At 31.7% G+C, this 19,020-nt stretch overlaps 2 protein-coding genes across 3 annotated transcripts; one reads left to right on the plus strand and one right to left on the minus strand.

Moving 5' to 3' along the window:
* Nucleotides 1-8,199: 8,199 nt before the first annotated feature.
* LOC11405275 (pathogen-related protein) lies at nt 8,200-10,561 on the minus strand. The gene is made up of 4 exons (XM_003596284.4): nt 10,371-10,561; nt 10,150-10,282; nt 9,221-9,519; nt 8,200-8,527 (listed from the first exon to the last, which is right to left on the minus strand). Exons 1-4 carry the CDS (start codon nt 10,500-10,502, stop codon nt 8,408-8,410), a joined length of 684 nt encoding a protein of 227 aa, XP_003596332.2. The 5' UTR covers nt 10,503-10,561; the 3' UTR covers nt 8,200-8,407.
* Nucleotides 10,562-13,322: 2,761 nt separating this feature from the next.
* Nucleotides 13,323-18,478, plus strand: LOC11407247 (uncharacterized). Of its 2 annotated transcripts, none has more exons than XM_024776011.2 (3): nt 13,323-13,514; nt 13,601-13,747; nt 14,840-15,013. In XM_024776011.2, the coding sequence occupies exons 1-2, from the start codon at nt 13,442-13,444 to the stop codon at nt 13,744-13,746; spliced, it is 219 nt and encodes a 72-aa protein (XP_024631779.1). In that variant the 5' UTR covers nt 13,323-13,441; the 3' UTR covers nt 13,747; nt 14,840-15,013. The 2 variants fall into 2 exon arrangements, with proteins under 2 accessions (XP_024631779.1, XP_003596333.2); XM_003596285.4 differs by lacking the exon at nt 14,840-15,013 and adding an exon at nt 18,131-18,478 and having other exon boundaries at nt 13,326-13,514.
* Nucleotides 18,479-19,020: the final 542 nt, after the last annotated feature.

Genomic DNA, 19,020 nt, shown 5'->3' on the forward strand with positions numbered 1-19,020 from the left:
AATAAAAATTATATTTTATAAGTGTACAAACGGGTACTGTGTGGAGTCTGTTCCCTTTTTTACCATGCTAACTTGTGTAAATTATAACAAATTTTTTAACTCTAAAACTTTTGTTTTAAGAGACTTACTAACTTCTATACATTTAAGATAAGATTTATCTGTAAATACACGCGAATAGTTAAGATAAATATACGTCTATACATTTTTATCATGATATTTTTTTTTGTTTTTGAAAAAGGCGAAATATTATATATATATATATATATATATATATATATATAAAAAATACACGACTGAGTTTAATCATATTCTTTCTAATAATATGGATGGCTTGTGTCTGGTTATTTGAAAGGAAAGAAACCATCACATTTTTTTTCATATGGTTGCAGCACCACATATTTTAGTAGAGAAGGTTAAACTGTTGTCTTTTAATTGGTTGAGGGCAAATGTTACTACTTTTGTCTTTAGCTATCATGATTGGCGGAGACACCATTTATCTTGTATGGGTGTTAGACACTAATTTTCTTGTTTCTTCTTGTGCTTTATTTCAGTGCGTGTTGTTTTATGCACATTGACTAGACTTTGTATTATTTTTGGATGATTCTCTTTTGCACATCTTGTGCGAGATGATCGTCAATGGTATTGTTAATCTCATTTTGGCTTGTTAAAAAAAAAAGGTCATGTTAACCAGTGCCCCGTGGCGGGGCACTGGTTAAGGAAGCCAAAAGAAGAAATTGTAAGTCAAAAAAGACACTTTTTAAGCTTTTAATGCATTGATTACACAACTTTCAACATAAATATTACTATATTTGCTTCCTTAACCAATGTTCCGGGAGCACTGGTTAACATTTTAAAAAAAAAAAATCACATTAAATCTCATGTGCATGCCATTCTAACCCTTGTTCATCTCCCTCACACAACAACAAATTATTTTCTTCATAAAGAAAAATTACATGACTCGGACACGGGGCACGACATAGGAATTTGACAAGACATTGACACTGACACACCGACACCGCTAATAATTTAACAAAATCACATAATTCAGTGTAATTATATGTGTCAGTGTTGAACACGACACATGTTCGACACCTGGACACACCTAATCCAAAAAGTTTTTTTTTGAAGGAACCTAATTCGAAAAGTGTTTGTGCTTCATTGATGAGATAAATGGAGAATTCGGGGTTTAAACTCCGACTTATACATATTACAACGCGTCCATACCAATTGAGGAATTTTTTTCGACATTTTTATTATAACCACTTTCACACATTTTTCTAATTACCATCCATGTAAGACTGTCCATTCTTAGAATAAAGTATTCTCTTCAGTCAAAAAGTTATATAATTATTTCCTCAAAAAAGAATTCTAAATATAAAATTATGATGAATCCTCTCAAAAAGAAAATGATGAATATGTGCTAGTTGAATGCATTCTTTTGACCCGGTCAAAGCATTTATTTATAGTTAACATTTTAAAATATGAAACCATTAAAAAAAGAGATTTCATTTCCGTTTTATAATTTTTTCATTTGTTGGAGTGATTCCTTGTAATCTCTTTAAATAGGCTTTAGTAGTGTTCATTTTACACATTGAATAGAAAAGAGGATGGCTATTAGCTTCAACCGTGTGCATTTTTTTATTGCATTGCTATGCATTGCATCTATTTTGACTCCAGGTACCACATTTACTAGTTGCATAATTCAATATTTTTTATTTCATTTTTGTTTTTTTCTCTATTATAATAAAAAATAATTATAATATAATCTCATTCAACGAACGAGTTTGAAACGAAAACTCTATTATTAGTTTGAGATTACGGTTTTTTTAAAATATCCGAAATGTTTTATAATCACATTCATTTGTTAAATTTGTCCAAACTTTGATGTGTATACATTTTTTGACAATGTTCTGTTGATTGATTGAAGGAGGAGCAATTGATTCAGCATCTCCATGGATTTATTGCATTGGCAAAGGTCCATGTCCAAATAAGGATCAAGATTGTGCCAATTATTGTGCAAAAAGTAAGTTTCCTAAGGGTGGCAAGTGTATTGCAAGCTATTGTTGTTGCAATGGATAATTGTACCATCTTCTCCAAGTGTTTGTAAACAGTCTTTATGGCCTACAACAAAATAAGTTGAAAATAAATACATTTAAGTCAGTTTTAAATAATATTGTATTTATTATACCATTTCCTCTTTTTTTTTTTTTTTTTAATTTACTGAACAGTTTCCTTTATTTGACAATTTTTTTTTTTGTCAAGAGCACAAATAATTAAAATCTAAAATAACACACTTGTGAATAGACCTAACCAAGATTAACAACAATATTAACAATTCCAACTCAAAACAAAGCCACTGCAATATGAAAGTTGTCGTCAAAATGAAATCAGAACCTTGGACCATATTATATTAATTCTTCAAAATTAATCTATGTTGTTATAATATTTTTAAAATAAAAAATATATTAATCTTAAACATTAATTTATCATTATCTAAAAATATGCTTTTTTGAAAAAATGAAAAAGATTTTTTAATATTTCTCTATATTTTACACCCTCCAAATCCCTGCATTCTTCTCTCCTTCCCTCCAAACTCCGAAACAAAACCTTGAGTTGTGAACTATCGTAAAAATGCTTGTGTGATCTTTTTTTAAAAGAATAATGCTTGTGTGATCTTCTCCACCTTTTCTCTTTACCTTTATATGTTTTAATCTTTGCTTTCAAAATAATATTAAAAAAAAAAATTGTTTTTTCAAACGAGAGAAATGTTTGTTTTTTCAAAAGAGCATATTTTTAGAAGAGTAATAATTTTTATTTGTTTCGATGCTAAGTGAAACAAGGGGTTTTGTTTGATGAACACAAAAGCCATTGTGTTGGGCTGTAAGATACAAATCCAATTTCATGTAAACATTACATGCTTCGGAAGAACACCCTAGAGAGGTTTTAAGGAGGGGATTCTATGTTACCTTAAAGGATTTAAGATTCAACTTTAGTTCTTCTTCACTTTTTCTTTAAGATGTGAAATTCAACTTCTCTTTCATGCTCTATCTTCTTCAACCTCCAACATTCAAGAGCCCACATACCCAAATCAATTACTTCTTCATTTTCTGTCTAACCCTAATTGATGTAGGAGCTTCTCTATGGTGAAATTATGAAGTGGGAAGGTTTAAGGAGAGCATGCAATGAAATATAATAATAATAATAATAATAATAATTGGTCATAGAAAATTACGGATGTTACATTATTCCATACCGGTATAGAAGTACCATCACCTATTCTCCACCTACTTCTCGCTTTTAACATAAACTTGGAATTACAAATGCTTCTCCAAACAAAACAAGAATTATGACCCAATGTTGATTAAAAAAAATTGTATCAGGAAAAGTACCTAGCTTTGTACATCCTAGAAATGAGAGTATCAGGGTGAGTCAAATTTCTCCACCCTTGTTTCCCAAGCATAGCAAGATTAAATGTTCCCAGACTTTTAAAACTTATGCCTCCAACTTTATTGTGCATTGAAAGTTTATCCCAAGAGAACCAATTAATACCTTTACTATGCGATCTTGAATGACCCACCAAAAAGAGTTCATATTTTTTTTTTCAATTTCATCACAAAGTGACCATGGGAAGGTAAATAAACACATAAAATAGCTTGGGATGAATTGAAGAACCGGTTTAATTAAAACCTCTCGACCAGCCTTAGAAAAACATTTATTGCTCCAAGAGTTTCTTTTCTTCCAAATTTGATCTTTGATGAAGCTGAAAGTTTCTTTCTTGCTTCTACATATCATAAAAGGCAAACCAAGATACTTTCTGGTACCCAAGACTGCTCTAACTCCAAGGATCCCAACAATGATATTATGATAAGTACTTGATACATTCTTATTACAAAAAATTTCCGACTTTTGATGATTCACTGCCTACCCAATGATATTATTGGCTCTAAAAAATATGAAGCAATCGTCTGCAAAGAGTAAATGAGAAACAATAGGTGCATTGTTACAAATCTTGATCCCATTAATCTCACCCCTTGCTTCTGCATTACGAATGAGAGCCGAGAGGCCTTCTACACAAGTAATGGGAAATTATGGGTTGACACCTTTTTTTTTCTCCATACCACTCATATACCAATCCAAATGACATTTTTTATTTATATTTCTTTTCCCTTTTATCAATTCATTTCTCTCTCAACCACTAAACAAATGCCGCATAAGGGTGTATAATGGAAGGTTGCCACATAGGGTGATCTGTGTATCGTTGCTCCAAATAAAAAAACAAGTATGATACAAAGGGTCACCTTGTCTGAGGCCCCTACCTAAAATGATAGGACTCGCACTGTTACCATTGACAATAACTGAGTAATCAACTGTTTTTACACATTGCATAATCCATTTTATCCACTTATCAGAGAAACCCATTTTCACCTTAATTCGTTGAAGATAGTTCTAGTAAATTCTTTCATACGCTTTGTTGATATCTAGCTTTAGAGCTAACTCTTCCACATTTTCAAGGTTTTTGTAAAACAAAGTTCTCCATGGGTCTCTCTTTTTTCTTCTTTCCAAATTCTAAATGTCACCACTTTTCTTCTTCTTGGTCTACTGAAGTGTGGTGATTTAATTAGGGTTAATAATTTAATCCAAAATCACCACTCTAACTTGTTTTTCATTCTATTTAATTAAATAAGTGATTTTCACATATTTTCAGTCTTCTTAAGAATAGTTTTGATCGGTGTGGGTCTAATCAATGATTTTGATGTCGTAAACGTTGCAGATTCAGAGACATGAGTATTCCAGAGACTTGAATATAGTCATATTTGTAGGTATGCGTTCTTTGTCGTTTTATGCTATTTAAATAGATGTTGTGAGTTTGTTTACAGATTCATCTTTTGCTTTTTGTGAATGTGAATTTATATTGTATCAATGTACTATATCAAGCTGATCATTTGAATGAATGAACATCGTTTATTTTATAAAAAATATATATATATATATAAGATAGTTCTTCAAAATAAAATTCTTAATATTATGTGCTAGTTCAGTAATTTATTATTATTATTATTTTGTTGATAAAAAAGGTCAATAATGTTCCTTGAATATCATTATATCTTATCTGAGATGAGATATTTTCTTAAAATGCGCTAGTTCAATGTTTTGATTAGGTCAATGTATTTATAGTCAACAATGGGAACGAATTAACTCTTTCTTTTTTACTAAAAGAAATGGGAACAAGTTAACTAAAAAGAGATTTTATGCGTACTTCATACTTTTCATTTATTGCAGTAATCCTTATAAATAGCCTCTAGTAGTTCCTCCTTTTCCATATTGATTATTGAAAGAGAAGATAAGATGGCAACAAGCATCAAGCGTGTGCATTTTTTTATTGCATTGCTATATGCATTGCATCTGTTTTGAATCTAGGTACCACCACATTACTAGTTTTGCATCAACATAAAATTCTTATTCTCATTTATTAAGCTTGTCAAATTTTAAATAATTAATCATAAAAATTCATAACTTTGATTGCAGGAGGAGCTCAAAATGAGCCTCCATATATTGCGTGCATTACTCAATGTCCAGGTTCTGATATTGGTTGTTCTCAGCTTTGTTCTGTTAATAGATTTCATAAGGGTGGCTTTTGTGTTGCATCAAAATGTTGTTGTAATGGTCCTGGTATATAATTGTATCAGCTCCTCAAAATGTTTGTAAACATGGTCTTTATGACCTCAATCAAAATAAAATACATCTATTTCAGGCTTCAGCTTTACATATATTATTTATATATTTCTTTTTATATCATTTTATGTTATAGCATTTTGCAAAATATTATATTTAGTGGCGTTTTTAGGATATTTTCTCGTTTAAATAAGTTTATGTATATACCGCTCTCAAACAATGAACGATGGTATGTCCTCGTAAGTTTAACTCAGTTGGTAAGAACAGTGTATAATATATGCAAGGTCCAAGGTTCAAACATCGGCCACCACAAAAAAAATGAACGATGATATGTAATTTCCATAAACTTATTTAAATTGGCGCATAATCTTTTCTCAATACGATAACTTATATATATATATATATCAGTCAGACGATGATGATACTTTCCTATTTATACCTAGTTTCCAAATACATAATTTTTATTTTTAGTATCTTAATACCTGCTCTTAGGCTTTGTTTGAGAGTTTGAAGGATCCTTTAACTTGCTTAGGAATCAAGATGGCTTAAGGTACATCAAGAAGGAATATTGACTTATGGTAGTGGTATTTGATATTGTCAAGCACATCATAATTTTATTTTCAATGCCAGCTCGTTCTGCCTCATATGTTTGCTTTGTTGTTATGAATTAAGAGATATCTATCTGTGCAAATAATACATTGCAAATCAAGGGAAGTATGTTTCAGTCAAAGATTAATCAATGGCATGGGTGGTTTGATAAGTGTCTGTCAAAATGCTGTTAATTTTCTTCACACTTATCGACTTGTTTTACAAGTAATTTAATACAACCTCATCACCTCAATTATATATAAATATCGTTTATATTGCAAAACTATGCCAAAAAACTATTATATCTGCTTCCCATACCTTTTTGTAGGTTTTGGACATGACTACACCAATATAGAACAAAGCAAGGCAAGAACATGCGCCATAAGCCAGGCCAAAGCATCATAAAAAAATACCAGGTGAAAAGCACAACTTGCTAAGGGAGCTGAGTGAGGTGAAAGCGAGCAAAAACATAAGAGTTTTAAATGAAAATTTCAAAGGCGGTTCTCTAGGCGAGCTTTGGCTGGCCTAGCGAACTAAGAAGGTTCAAGAAAATATTTGAAGACAGCTGGTTTTTTCCTCTAAGAAAGAAATCTTGATTCATTAGGCAAGTCTTGCTTCGTCTAGAGAAATTACATAACCTCTATAAATAGAGGTGTATCTCATTTTTGTAGAAGTTAATCATTGAAAACCGAACTAAATAGAGAGAGAACTCAAGCATTGGAGGGCTAGGAAGCTTGAATTCAAGCATTGTTGATGCATCTCGAATATCTATGTATTAACCTTCTTGTGTTAGTTACTTATTATATGGGTAACTAAAGTCTTTTTGTTGGGATTGAATGTGCATATTTAGGAATCTATGTAGTACTTTTAATTAGATGATATTTAGAGATTTAAGATTTAGGGATTTAAAGATTTGAAATTCAATTTGGAGATTTTTCTATTTTCATTTTAGTCTATGTGACACCTCATATTTCATGTCATCGTAAAACTTGTGTCACATCATCACTTAACAGAATTATTTAATGCTAGGGACTAAAGTGATAACGGAAGTGCAGAGTCAAAAACTTCTTTATATTTAATTCTGAGTCAGAGACCTTTAACAGCGAGGTGCAGAGTAAATGACTAAAGTGACTATTTGCTCTTTAAAAAAACTAAAAAATGGGAAAATTTTATTAATTAGAGTGGCATTGATAGCCACATTAAAACGGCCACCGATGATATTTGAACTATGATTGTTGAGGTTACAAGAAAGAAGGATACGCTCCAGCTGTGCGCTCAAACAATAATTCGATGAATATCAATCAGGCAGGGGAGTAAGAACCAAATCAATATTTCGATGAATCAAAGATCCAAACCATTGAAATTGGTTTAGTCAATTTCAAGTTAAGATAAAAATCAAATTAAACCGGAATTCTATTTGATTCAAGTGTTTGTTTTACGTCATTTAAAATTGATCACTCGAGACTCAAATCAAACCATTATATTTTTTTTATTATATATTTCTTTTAATTTAAACTATTTATTTAACTTTTATTGTACGCTATATAATATTAATAGTTTTATCTTCTTTTTTTTTTTTTTTGAGAAAAATATTAATAGTTTTATCTTAAAAAACATGCCATATACTAATGTATTTTTCAATCTTTATATATTTTATTGAAGCTTGTGTATCTTTTTTAATATAACTGTTGAAAGTTTGAAAAATATCAATCCAATTCATCAACTTGTTCATCATCATCAGTTTGATTTTATTAGAATTTCGTGAGAAAAAATATAAAATCCAAACTAACTCAATCAAATTATTTTTTATTGGTTTAGATGTATTTTCTTGATGAAGAAAAAAAACTAAACCGACCCTACTAAAGAGGCAGGAGCTAAACATAGCACATGACTTTGGTATATGAAATTCTCAAAGCTTTCCATGAAAAGCGTAAAAAGAAAGAAAGAAAGTAATTCATCTTATTATCAAAAAAAGAAATTCAATTTGTCCTTAATCCATTTTTATATGGTGTAATTACTAGGCCACGTTTCTTTATCACAAAATGGAAATAGTTTTTAATCCCTTTACCCCATTGATTTATTCTAGAAATACAGCTAGATCAAAGGTTATTATTCAGTTGTAACTTTATAGTAAATATATAACTCATTAATTGGAAAAAGGACAAGCTGAAATTTGGGTGCCATCTCCACTTGTTAGAAGGCCTCCAAGCAACTCTGCTGGGTCATAGTAAATCTCTACCTCTTCAACCTTCAAAGCATCATCCACCTATGTTAAAAAATATTACTCATTAGTCATGATAGTGATATACTTATATATCAAATCCCAAAATTTAAAGGTGATAAAAAGTTGTTTCTATGTAATGTAAGAAATAAAAACTCATAATGTAGCGTAAAATGGATGATAATCAAATAGTTAGAATTATAAAAGAGATTTAAAAAAAAATATGAAATCTATTATTGAGGGATTTAGATTTTGATGGAAAATCATTAGAGATGATGATTAACTTCAAGAGTATCATTAGACATAATTTGTCAAATTTTTTTTTTTTGTGGTGGTCGGGGTTTGAACCCCGGACCTTGCATATATTATGCATTGTCCCTACCAACTGAGTTAAGCTCACGAGAATATAATTTGTAAACTAATTAGACGTGTTAAGCTGACAAAATTCAAATCCTTTTGAAACAAAGTGTAAAATAATCATTAATACCATTTTAATTAGTGATAATTTGATTATTCTTCAAATTATTTAAAAGATATAATTTGCAACAATATATCATATATCTCATTTGCTCTTAAAAAAAATGTATGGTACAAACATTTGTTTTATAATGAAAAATTTGTTTTTATAAGGAATTGTTAAACTTTTGGGTTGTGTCAACATTTGGAATTCACATAATAATAGAAACATACATAAAATAAATACCTTGAGAGTTCTTCAAAAAAAAAAAAAAAAAATACCTTGAGAGTTCCTAGACCAAAGAATTGGACCATCTTTCCGGTAGGGGAATGTCCCTTAAAAGGACCCTCAAAAAATCCCCAATGCCTAAACTTGAAAGCAATTTCAGGTGGTCCTGTATAAACTTTAATCACTTCCCATGCAAATCCTCTTGGAAAAGCTGATTTGAAGACTTCATGAGATGATTCAAAAGTCTCTTCATTTGACTTGTATGGCTTGAAATTTTCTGGTAGAGAACTTTTCAACAATGCGTTGTAACTTCCTAAGCTTAGAGTTTCCTCTGCAGTTAATCCATCCCTGCCTACAGATGGAAGAATTTTGATTATATTCACTATTAAAAAAAAATTAATTACCGAGAAAAACGGAATTAATCTTCAATTTTGACGTTTCTAACACATGATCATGGAATTATATGTGTTTTATGGTTTTTAGTCTCTAACTTTTCATCATTAGTTCAAAAAATTTCTTAATATTGTACTATTTTTTCCCAATATATGAAGCACAATCATACAAAATTAAATTAAGTATTCAATAACCTATTTGGTCCCTTGAAAAAAACATGTATGATCTCTATTAGCTTCAGATCTAATGAATCCCACCAAAATTGAAGCAATAGTGAATAGGGCCAAAGTTGATCATCTTTGTATTGTTCTAATTTTATTGGAAATCTCCAAGCGACTAAAGTTGAGATTTTGTATGGAACTTTATAAGTAAAGTTTATGATGATGATACATGGTACAACAAAAATACACATATGTAAAAAAAAATTGATCCATTCGAATTATCAATAAAATAGTCTCTTATAAAAAAATCAAACAAATAGTAAAGAAAAAATCACAGCCTCAATTAATTCATGAAATCAAAATATCTAACAAATTATCTTATGGAAAAAGATGGATACCAAACAAATTTGATACATGTACTTAATTACCATTAACAAAGAGCTTAAACTTTTCAGGGACAATAGTCTTGAAATCTTGCAACCGGATCTTGTGTGAGAGTTCCATCTCCCATGACTTAATAGCATTTTGAACTGTCTCCTCCAATGATCCTTCTGGCCATACCTAAAAAAATTGATACAAAATTGAGAAAGATCATGATATAATTAAGAGGGAAGAGAAGGGATAAGATTAAGAGAGTGTGGTGGTTCACTTTGGTCCTTCCTTCTTCAAAGAGCTGGTTGACAAGACCATATGTGGGAGGGCCACCATGTCTCCAATGGATGTTCTCAGCTTCATCATGCAAAATAGATCTGTACTTATCTTTTGCAACCATGTTAGACATGTCAAAATTAGTGAAGAGCTTGTGCACAAACTATAGGCCAAGTAACATGTATTTATAGGTGTATAGGTGTTGGCCAATATTTATAAAAGGGTATCATTTAATGTGGTCAAAAGTGTTGACCTTATGGAAAAGAATTGACCTTGCATCTTTTATCGAAATTGCGCTCCTTGGAAGAGAATCGAAGACGCGCGCTTCTGTTCGATGGGAGAGGGGATCTCGAAAGCAGTTATTTTTCCGGATAAGGTCAAGTGTTCCAACGGCTATATTCGATATTTAGATCGTATGACTAGGATTAGGTAGTTTTCTGCAGTTATAGTTTTCAAACTAGGTAGTTATTCCCTATCTGTATAAATAGTAGTTTTTCTTATGAAAAACGGGTCACAATTCAATCGTACTAAAAATTTACGCTCAAACTATCCGTATGGAAGCGATAAACGAGTCACAAGTTGCAATATATGAATATGAGTACCAACTTACATTCAGTCAATGCAATTTCAATTCATTTCTTTAAATGTTTTTGCAATTTACTTGTTTATTTTGAGTAATTCATTTACTTTCATTCGCATCATACTTCGATTGGATTCAACCGGGTTGAATTCGATTCCCTTTTTATTTTATTCTTGCTTTTTATCAAAGTTCTTCAAGAACAAACATCACGTTTCTAAAGAGATAAATAAAGCACAATATGCTCTTAAGATTTACTGGTTGATCTTGCAAGTAAATATTTTGAAACCAGAGATTGTTTACTAAATTTCAGTGTAAACAATAGGAAGATGGCCATAATCACACGTCCTATATATTTTTTATCTTGACACATGTCCTATATATCTTGGATCACAAGATAAGATTTTCCTTATATTCAAGGAATATGAATATTTTCAATATTGAAATACAAATAAGCAAATTAGTAATAGGCTTATATATAGGAAAGGAAATCATTAATTAGTGTTTTTTTTTGGAAACCACCTTAGTTAGAGTCTTTGACACTCAAGTGATTTCTATAGAATATCTCTATAAGTTTTCATCATTTAGACCGACTTAATCAGATGTTTATAGGTTGCAACTTAAAACTCTTTACATCTATATAAAAATGTATTTTGTGAAGGTCAAACAATAGTTCTCGTTAATAAGCTAAACACTACCTAACCTATTAGATTAGGGGAGGCATATATTCTTGTCACCGAGAACCATCACCCTCATTGATTTCATTAAGAAATGTACATATGAATTATGACATGGTTAAATAAGTTTTTGATCCCTATAAGTATATTATATTTTGTTTTTATTCCCTATAAATTATTACTTTAAACAATGATTCTTTAAATATTTTGAGCTAGTATTTTTTTGACATTGATTTTATGTCAACTCATATGTATCTTTTCGAAATTTCTTTTTTTTTTTTCCAGTCATGTTTGTACATTATAGTAATCTTTTTTGCAAAAGTTTAGAATTTTTTAAAAAAGGATGAATTAAAAATGATTTCTTTAAATTTGTTGGTGCATAAAAATTGATATTTAATTTATTTTTTGCAAAAAATTCTGAATTTTTATGGAAGAGATTCTTACCATATTCTAAATATTTCTGCAAAAAGTCATTTAAAAATGTGAACAGTGCACATAAATTGATTTAACCCAATGTTGTAATTCACAATTCTTTCATCATGCGAGAATCCTGTTTTTTTACTACTAATCCGTCCCTAAAAAAAAATCCTTAATCGAACAACTCACATAACTCGTTCATCATGCGAGACTTTTCACATGTCACCCTAGCATTAACCTTTTATTTGATGTAAATTTTTTAGTTAGACTACGTTTATAAATTAAAGGGAAATGCCTAATACCACGACAAGTTTTTTCAGCGAAAATCAAGAATAGGCTAGCATCCCCTTGTTTTCCACCAAACACCCGTTTTTTGTTTTTATTTTGTAAATAAAAAAAATACTATATGTGCAGTGCATTACACTTGTTCGTGGCTTTCGTGGATTTTTCCTCGTAGGAAATAGCATTAGTGTTAATTAAATTGTAAAATTTATTTTCAACGTACTCAGCAAACAAAATTTTTCTTATAAATTCAAAAGTCCTAACTCAACTGGCAAAATGTCGAAATTATTAGGCCGGATGGCATGACCGAAGTTCGTTTCCTGATACCTCCACTTATGTGTGTGAGTTTATAATAGCTTTGTCATTTCGTCTATCTAAAAAAAAAATTCCTTATGAAAAATAAAACATGATTATTTTCTAGAATTAAAGAGTATGCACCTTCATTGTAAAATAGTTTTACACTAACATTAAGTAAAATTCATTATTATGTCCATCACCCCACGTTTGTATAGTTATTATTTGGGAGATTAGTCACTTTAGTCCCGAATAGGAAAGGAATCGTCATTTTAGTCCCTAAATGCAGATAAATTGGAAAATAGTCACTGAATGTAGACTCTGTTAGTCCATTTAGTCCTTGAATGCAGACTTTCTTAGTCAATTTAGTCTCTGAATGTATACTCCGTTAATCACTTTAGTCCCTAAAATTGACTAACAGAATCTACATTCATGAACTGTTTTGTATTTTCTCTGTATTCAGAAACTAAAATGACTATTCATTTTTCATTCATGAACTAAAGTGACTACTTATTTCCCATTCAGAAATTAAAGTGACTAATTTCTCTTATTATTATGAAGAGTTTAAAAGTGGTGTATTTTGGTTTCAGAAAAGAGAAAAGTGGTGCATTGTCGGTTAAAAACAACTTTCATAAAAAATAAAATAAAAATAGAAAACAATTGTTATGTTCAAATGGTTTTACACCGACGGTGTACTATCATTAAACTCTTATTTTCCACATCAGAAAGGTGGAGTTGCATTTTCAAACAACTTCAACCCGAACAGCGAAGACAGTGAGTAACAGAAAACTGATAAGGAACATTTCCTTCACCGGCGGCGGATACATGACCGGCGAAGAATACTCCGGTCCACCAGGACCCAAACTCATGCGTCTCGTATACTTCGTCGGCGCCGCAGGTAATCCAATCTCTCTCTCTCTCTCTCTCTCTCTCTCTCTCTCTCTTATTTGTATCGAATTTCATCGCTGTTACGAACGGTTTCAGTGGCCGTCACCGTTGCAATCAACAAATGGCGCGAGTTCGAAAGTAAGTCAATTATCCAACAACAGCAGCAGCAGAAGGGAGTCAAGGTAGTTGCAGAGATTCCAAATTCGTCGGATTCTGTTGCTGTTCATAAAGCTCTCAAATAAGGTTAGGATTTTGTAGTTTAATTTTTTGTTGTTATGATTTTGCAATGAATATATGATTGAATAAAATTAATTGTGTTTTTTAGATGTGATATTAGCTTTGATTGTGAATGTGAAACTTCGATTAGATTAGATTAGGTTATGCATATTTCTCATTTTTTGCTTTATTGGAAATGGATAGTTATACATATCAGAATCACTGCAATCGTTTGTTTTGCGGCATTCTTGCATTCAGCACTATGTTTTGCGGCATTCACGCATTCAGCTCTACCGTGGACTGTACTCGCTGGATCGAGATCGAAGGGTCCACATTTTGTGCTGAATGCTGCAAAAACTGACTGCAGGCATTTGTATTTGCAAGACTTGTGAGTATTTTGGGATTGTATTGGAAAACAAGGTTTTAAATCACAGTAACACGGTTTGCAGTTGCGATATGGACCTCTATATAAAACCATTGTGGAAAGAGTATCAGGGTTGAAGAAAACTTAAGATTTATGAATATATTGTAATTGCTTATTATTATAACATTATACAAAAGGCAGCCAGGTGCATTAAAGCTCCCGCATACACAGGTTTCGGAAAGGGGTCCCATCATTTGGTGTATTGTACACAACCTTACCCTATTTTTTACACACGGCTGTTTCTACGACTTGAACTCGTGACCTTTCAGTCACATAACAACTATACCGTTGCGCCAAGGCTCCCCCTTATTATTATAATAGTTCATTAATAAATTAATTTGACTTCATTACTTGAGTGTAATATTCAGAATTATATGCTAAATCTCACCTTAGTTGTCTGCTATAAACGATCGAATGTAATCTTGGACTTCAAAATAACTTCAGATTTTATGCATAGTACATTATGGTTGCTCAAAGGGGAACCATTGTTGATTTACTGTACAGAGTGGAATGTGTCTCATTTTATTGTTTATTCCGAATGAGTAGAGGTAGTTATTTAGAAATTCTGGTAGATCGTCTTTAAGTGTCTTAATTTCAATATGTCATTTGGAATTAATAACATAACTAAGGTTGAGTAGGGTAATGTTTTTCCAAAGTATTAGCCTGATGCATCAAATATTAATGGTTTTCTCTAGGTTGAGACTTGAGGATTTGACTAATGGCCATCAGTGGGGAAGAAATATCAAAAGGGATGTAGGATCATGTATTTACAAAATTTTGGGAAGCCAAAAACTGAAACTTCTTAAGAAACTCATGAAAAAATGTTTGTATATTGCTGAAAGTCTCAAACAGATATTTTCCTTGCATTATTTCTTGCTTTAAATTTGCTTATATGGTGACATTTTAACCTCAAAATGCAAGTTAAGGGGCATGTTGGTCAGTGTTCACCTTTGGTAATTCAATATGCAATAAAATAAACTATGAATTCCCCTAAACTTGTTTCTTTTCCTATTTTCATTAAAATTGATGGTTCCGTTTATTCTCTCTACCGAGTTCTGTTTTGGCTATATAACTGTCTGACTCTGCAAATATTTGCCTCTAAACTCTTCCCCATAAAATAAGAAAAATATTAATGTTTGATTGGGTTGGTGTTTGATTAAATTTCTGTAATTCTTTATGCTGGCTAGTCAGCTGATATTTAAAGGTTCATCTCTTCCCTGTGTATTTATTCAAGTTCACTGATTCAGTGATTCAAATATTATATACAATCCCACCATGTTCCTTCCAAATCTACAGAAAGATTACTATTTTGTTGTTTGATAATTTATTGCTTATACACAGATCTATAGTCTGTTAATCTGTGTTATAGGAACATACATTAGCATGAAGATAACCTGATTTGAATGGCTGCATCATATTAGTAGCAGTAAGCAACAAATAATCAAGCTGTAATCTGGATAAATTTTTTGTCAAGGTTAATTTAGCATAACTGATTCCCTATTTTTCCATTTTCTTGCTGAATGAGTATAAGAAGCTCTACTTGGTACAACCTTGCTGGAGTATGTTCAATTTCTGGGCTTTGTGATTTTAAATGTCAATAAATATCTTGCTGAAATATCTTTTGGGAATTTGACAAATTTGGGTTCAAACTTAAGGTTTGATGCAAAGTCAGGAACTTGCGGTGTATATAAATATTGAGTCCATTTTTTTAATTATGATGGCGATGCTTACAATCCTGAATTACCAAGGCCCCTAGTGAGGGCTTTTCGTTGGTTGGGTTCACTTGCTTAACCTAGCTTGACCCACCCACATAACCGGTTTAGGTTGGTATCCATTTAAAGCCGGATCCAAATATGCAGGAACAGTACTCATTGGATCGGGTGTCAGGTTCTATGATTTTCAACTCGCTAAAACCAAGCCTACCCAATCTCACATACTTGTTATTAATAAAAATATGAACCCTACTTTACTGAAATTAGAACTCTCCTCAACATTAACAATTACATTTGCATACAGACTGTGTGCTTATGATGTGACTTGACCGACTCTGGCCCTAAAAACCCAGTACTCTGGGCTTCTCTCTTCCTCTTGTGTGCGCTTTGACCAGTCTCACTTGCTCTCATGCACTCTTGTATGCACACAATTGACAGATACACTCTCCGACCTCGTATCTCTCTCTTGCACACCGATCACTATCGCCTGTCACCCCTAGAGTGTTGTAGTTGAGTTGTCCGTCCGTCCACCATGACAGAGAGACAGCATTTTTGATGACTCACACGGTGTTACTGCTTGTGAAATGGCCAAAAGTGTCAGTGTAAAAATTGCTCGGAAATTGTTTTTGTGCAAAGATCTTGAACTGTGACTACATGGATTATGAGTCTCCCTGTTCTGCTACCTTGCAAGACTTGTCCCGGTATCCTTCCTCTCTTACCCTCATCTCTTTATTAGATCCCATGCCCAACGTTTATTCTTTATGAGATAAGTCTATTTTCTACAAGATTCACTTATATAAATAAGCTTCCGTAGCGTGATATCAGACACAGAAGTCAGACCCAATATGACTCTGATCTGAGTAGGTTGGGTCGTTTGGTCCGGTAGCTTTGAATTAAAATGTTTAGGTTCAGCCCACCCTGCACTAATTCTACCAGGATGACTGGCTGGCTGGTTAGGCAGAACCCAACCCTTGTTAAGCGCTAAAGTTGGTGAAAACAAATTTAGCTAAGGCTTTGTTTGGAAGTTAGGAGGGAAAGGGAGGGGAGTGTTTTATAGTGAAGGAGGGGAAGGGAAGAGAAAGATAGGGGAATCCTTCCCTTTTTATGGGGAGAGTATTTCTGAAGTGGGTGTGAGTGGGAAGAAAATACTTATGAGTAATATTTTAATTTTTTAAAATTTTGCTAGTATTATAGAGAGAAGTAATGGATTAGAAAATTTATTCAAAATCCTCCGAAGCCCTTCCCCAATGCATTGTTTTGTATTCTCTCATATTGGATGGTTTTAGTCCAATGGAAAAACTAAATGGTATGCAGGATGTGGGGATTACTCACCCTTTCCCCTTACTTCCTTTATCCTCAAAGTTCTTCCTTTCCTTTCCCTCCAAATTCCTGAACAAAACCTAAGAAATGTGGATCATGAAAGAGGATTGATACAAAAAAACTATGTTAAGTTATGCCAAAAGTGTCTTACTAAGCTCAGCATACAGGATTTGTTATCTGTTGTAACTAATATTTAAATTAGTTGACTTCATGGTCTTGGATATTCCTAAGATACAGATCGGAAATATGTATTTTAGCACTATACTTTATGATCCTCTAGTCAGATAAACAAATCCTTATGCAAGAACAATAAGGTAGACATCCCAGATGCCTACATCCCACAAATAGTTGAGTACAGAAATTACACTCCTCTAAATCAATTTCAATGTTGACACTCCTCTTAGCAGTGATTTGTAATTAAGAACGAGCCTTCCAAGAACACATTATAAGCATTGGAGTGCATAGCTGCCTTTTGGTTTTGAGAAATAAATAGGTTTTTTTACTGAAAATAAATTGGTTGATATAGGTGTGATATAATTGGTGGAAAGGGTCTTGCCATTTGATTCTGCTTGCGGTTGTCTAGCTTTTGAATTTAGATCCATTATGATTGCTTTTTATTGTGTATTGTTGTGTTGTCTGTTGCTGGTTGGTTGGTTTCTAAAGTGTGGGGAATTTGTAATGTTTGTGGGGTATTGTTTTTTTGGTTTTGCTGGGATTTAGTTTTGTTACCAAAGTGTTTGTTTTTGCTGGTACATTTTGTACCTTTTTTTTTTTTTTTTTTTTTCGACGATTTTGTACCTTTTTTTCTTTATTCTTTTATAATGAAAGTTGTTTTTCTTTATTAAAAAAAAAAAAATAGACAACACATTATAAATTGTCTAAATTGTGTCCACATTGCTGTGTTGATCCTGACAAATAATTAGCCATATTAATCGATTATGGGATACTTTTCAGGATGTCTTATTCATGAGTATAATAAAATCCGAAGGGTTGGTGGTCTATTGGAGCATGATATAGGTTGAACATGACACATTGTGGAAGAACCCTCCACTAGTCCATTTGGTGTGAGGTAGATGTTATTTTCTTTGTAAGTGCTTCATGATCCTCAAGATTTTCCCATTTTGTAACGGTGCATTATTCTCACACCTTAAGTGTGTTCTTGTTTAAAATGTTATAAGGGTGTACAGTGTAAGAGTTAGAGTAATTAAACACTAATTCATTTCTAATTTTCTATTCAACCAAAAAAAGTTGAAGAATTTTACACTTTTTTCCAAGAATATGTAATTTTATTTCATTTTCTTTTCTCTATCCTTATTTTGTTTCGCAATTTTTTCAAAAATATAATTTTCTTAGCCATTCGAGTAACTTCTAATTAGATGTTGGTTAAGCCCCGTGTTTTTACTTTGCTTTGAGAGTTTGGAGTGGGGAATTTTGGGAAGTGATAAATTAATAAGTAATATATTTTTCACATTTTTTCAAAGAGCATTTTTTAAAGAATGATAAATTAATGTTTATAATATTTATGAGTAATATATTTTTAATTTTATGAAAAATTCATATAAATCCTCAAAAAAAAAAAAAAAACTGTTTTTCTATTTAATGCACAAAAATACAATTTTTTTTTTGTAACAAACTTTAAGAATATTATAGATTTTAGAAAATCATGGTTAGTTTACATAATAACCATAGAAAAAGAACTTCACGAAATGCTCCCAAGTTTTGTCCATACAATTTTCTAGTGAAGAAAAATGAACTTCAAAAGTTCTTCCCTCTTAGAGACTTCTATTTCTTGTACTTGATCCTTCCTTTTTTTCTAAAACCTTCCCTTCTCTTTCCCTCAAACT

Source organism: Medicago truncatula, chromosome 2 (genome assembly GCF_003473485.1).
Source record: "Medicago truncatula cultivar Jemalong A17 chromosome 2, MtrunA17r5.0-ANR, whole genome shotgun sequence".
NCBI lineage: Eukaryota > Viridiplantae > Streptophyta > Magnoliopsida > Fabales > Fabaceae > Medicago > Medicago truncatula.

Excerpts from the sequence above, each read along its gene's own strand:
- LOC11405275 (XM_003596284.4), bottom strand. The coding sequence starts at position 10,502 with ATGTCTAACATGGTTGCAAAAGATAAGTACAGATCTATTTTGCATGAT. Across the intron at positions 9,520-10,149 it reads GTTTAAGCTCTTTGTTAATG|GCAGGGATGGATTAACTGCA; the intron begins GTAATTAAGTAC and ends TTCCATCTGTAG. Across the intron at positions 8,528-9,220 it reads TTGGTCTAGGAACTCTCAAG|GTGGATGATGCTTTGAAGGT; the intron begins GTATTTTTTTTT and ends TTTTTAACATAG.
- LOC11407247 (XM_024776011.2), top strand. The coding sequence starts at position 13,442 with ATGACCGGCGAAGAATACTCCGGTCCACCAGGACCCAAACTCATGCGT. Across the intron at positions 13,515-13,600 it reads ATACTTCGTCGGCGCCGCAG|TGGCCGTCACCGTTGCAATC; the intron begins GTAATCCAATCT and ends GAACGGTTTCAG.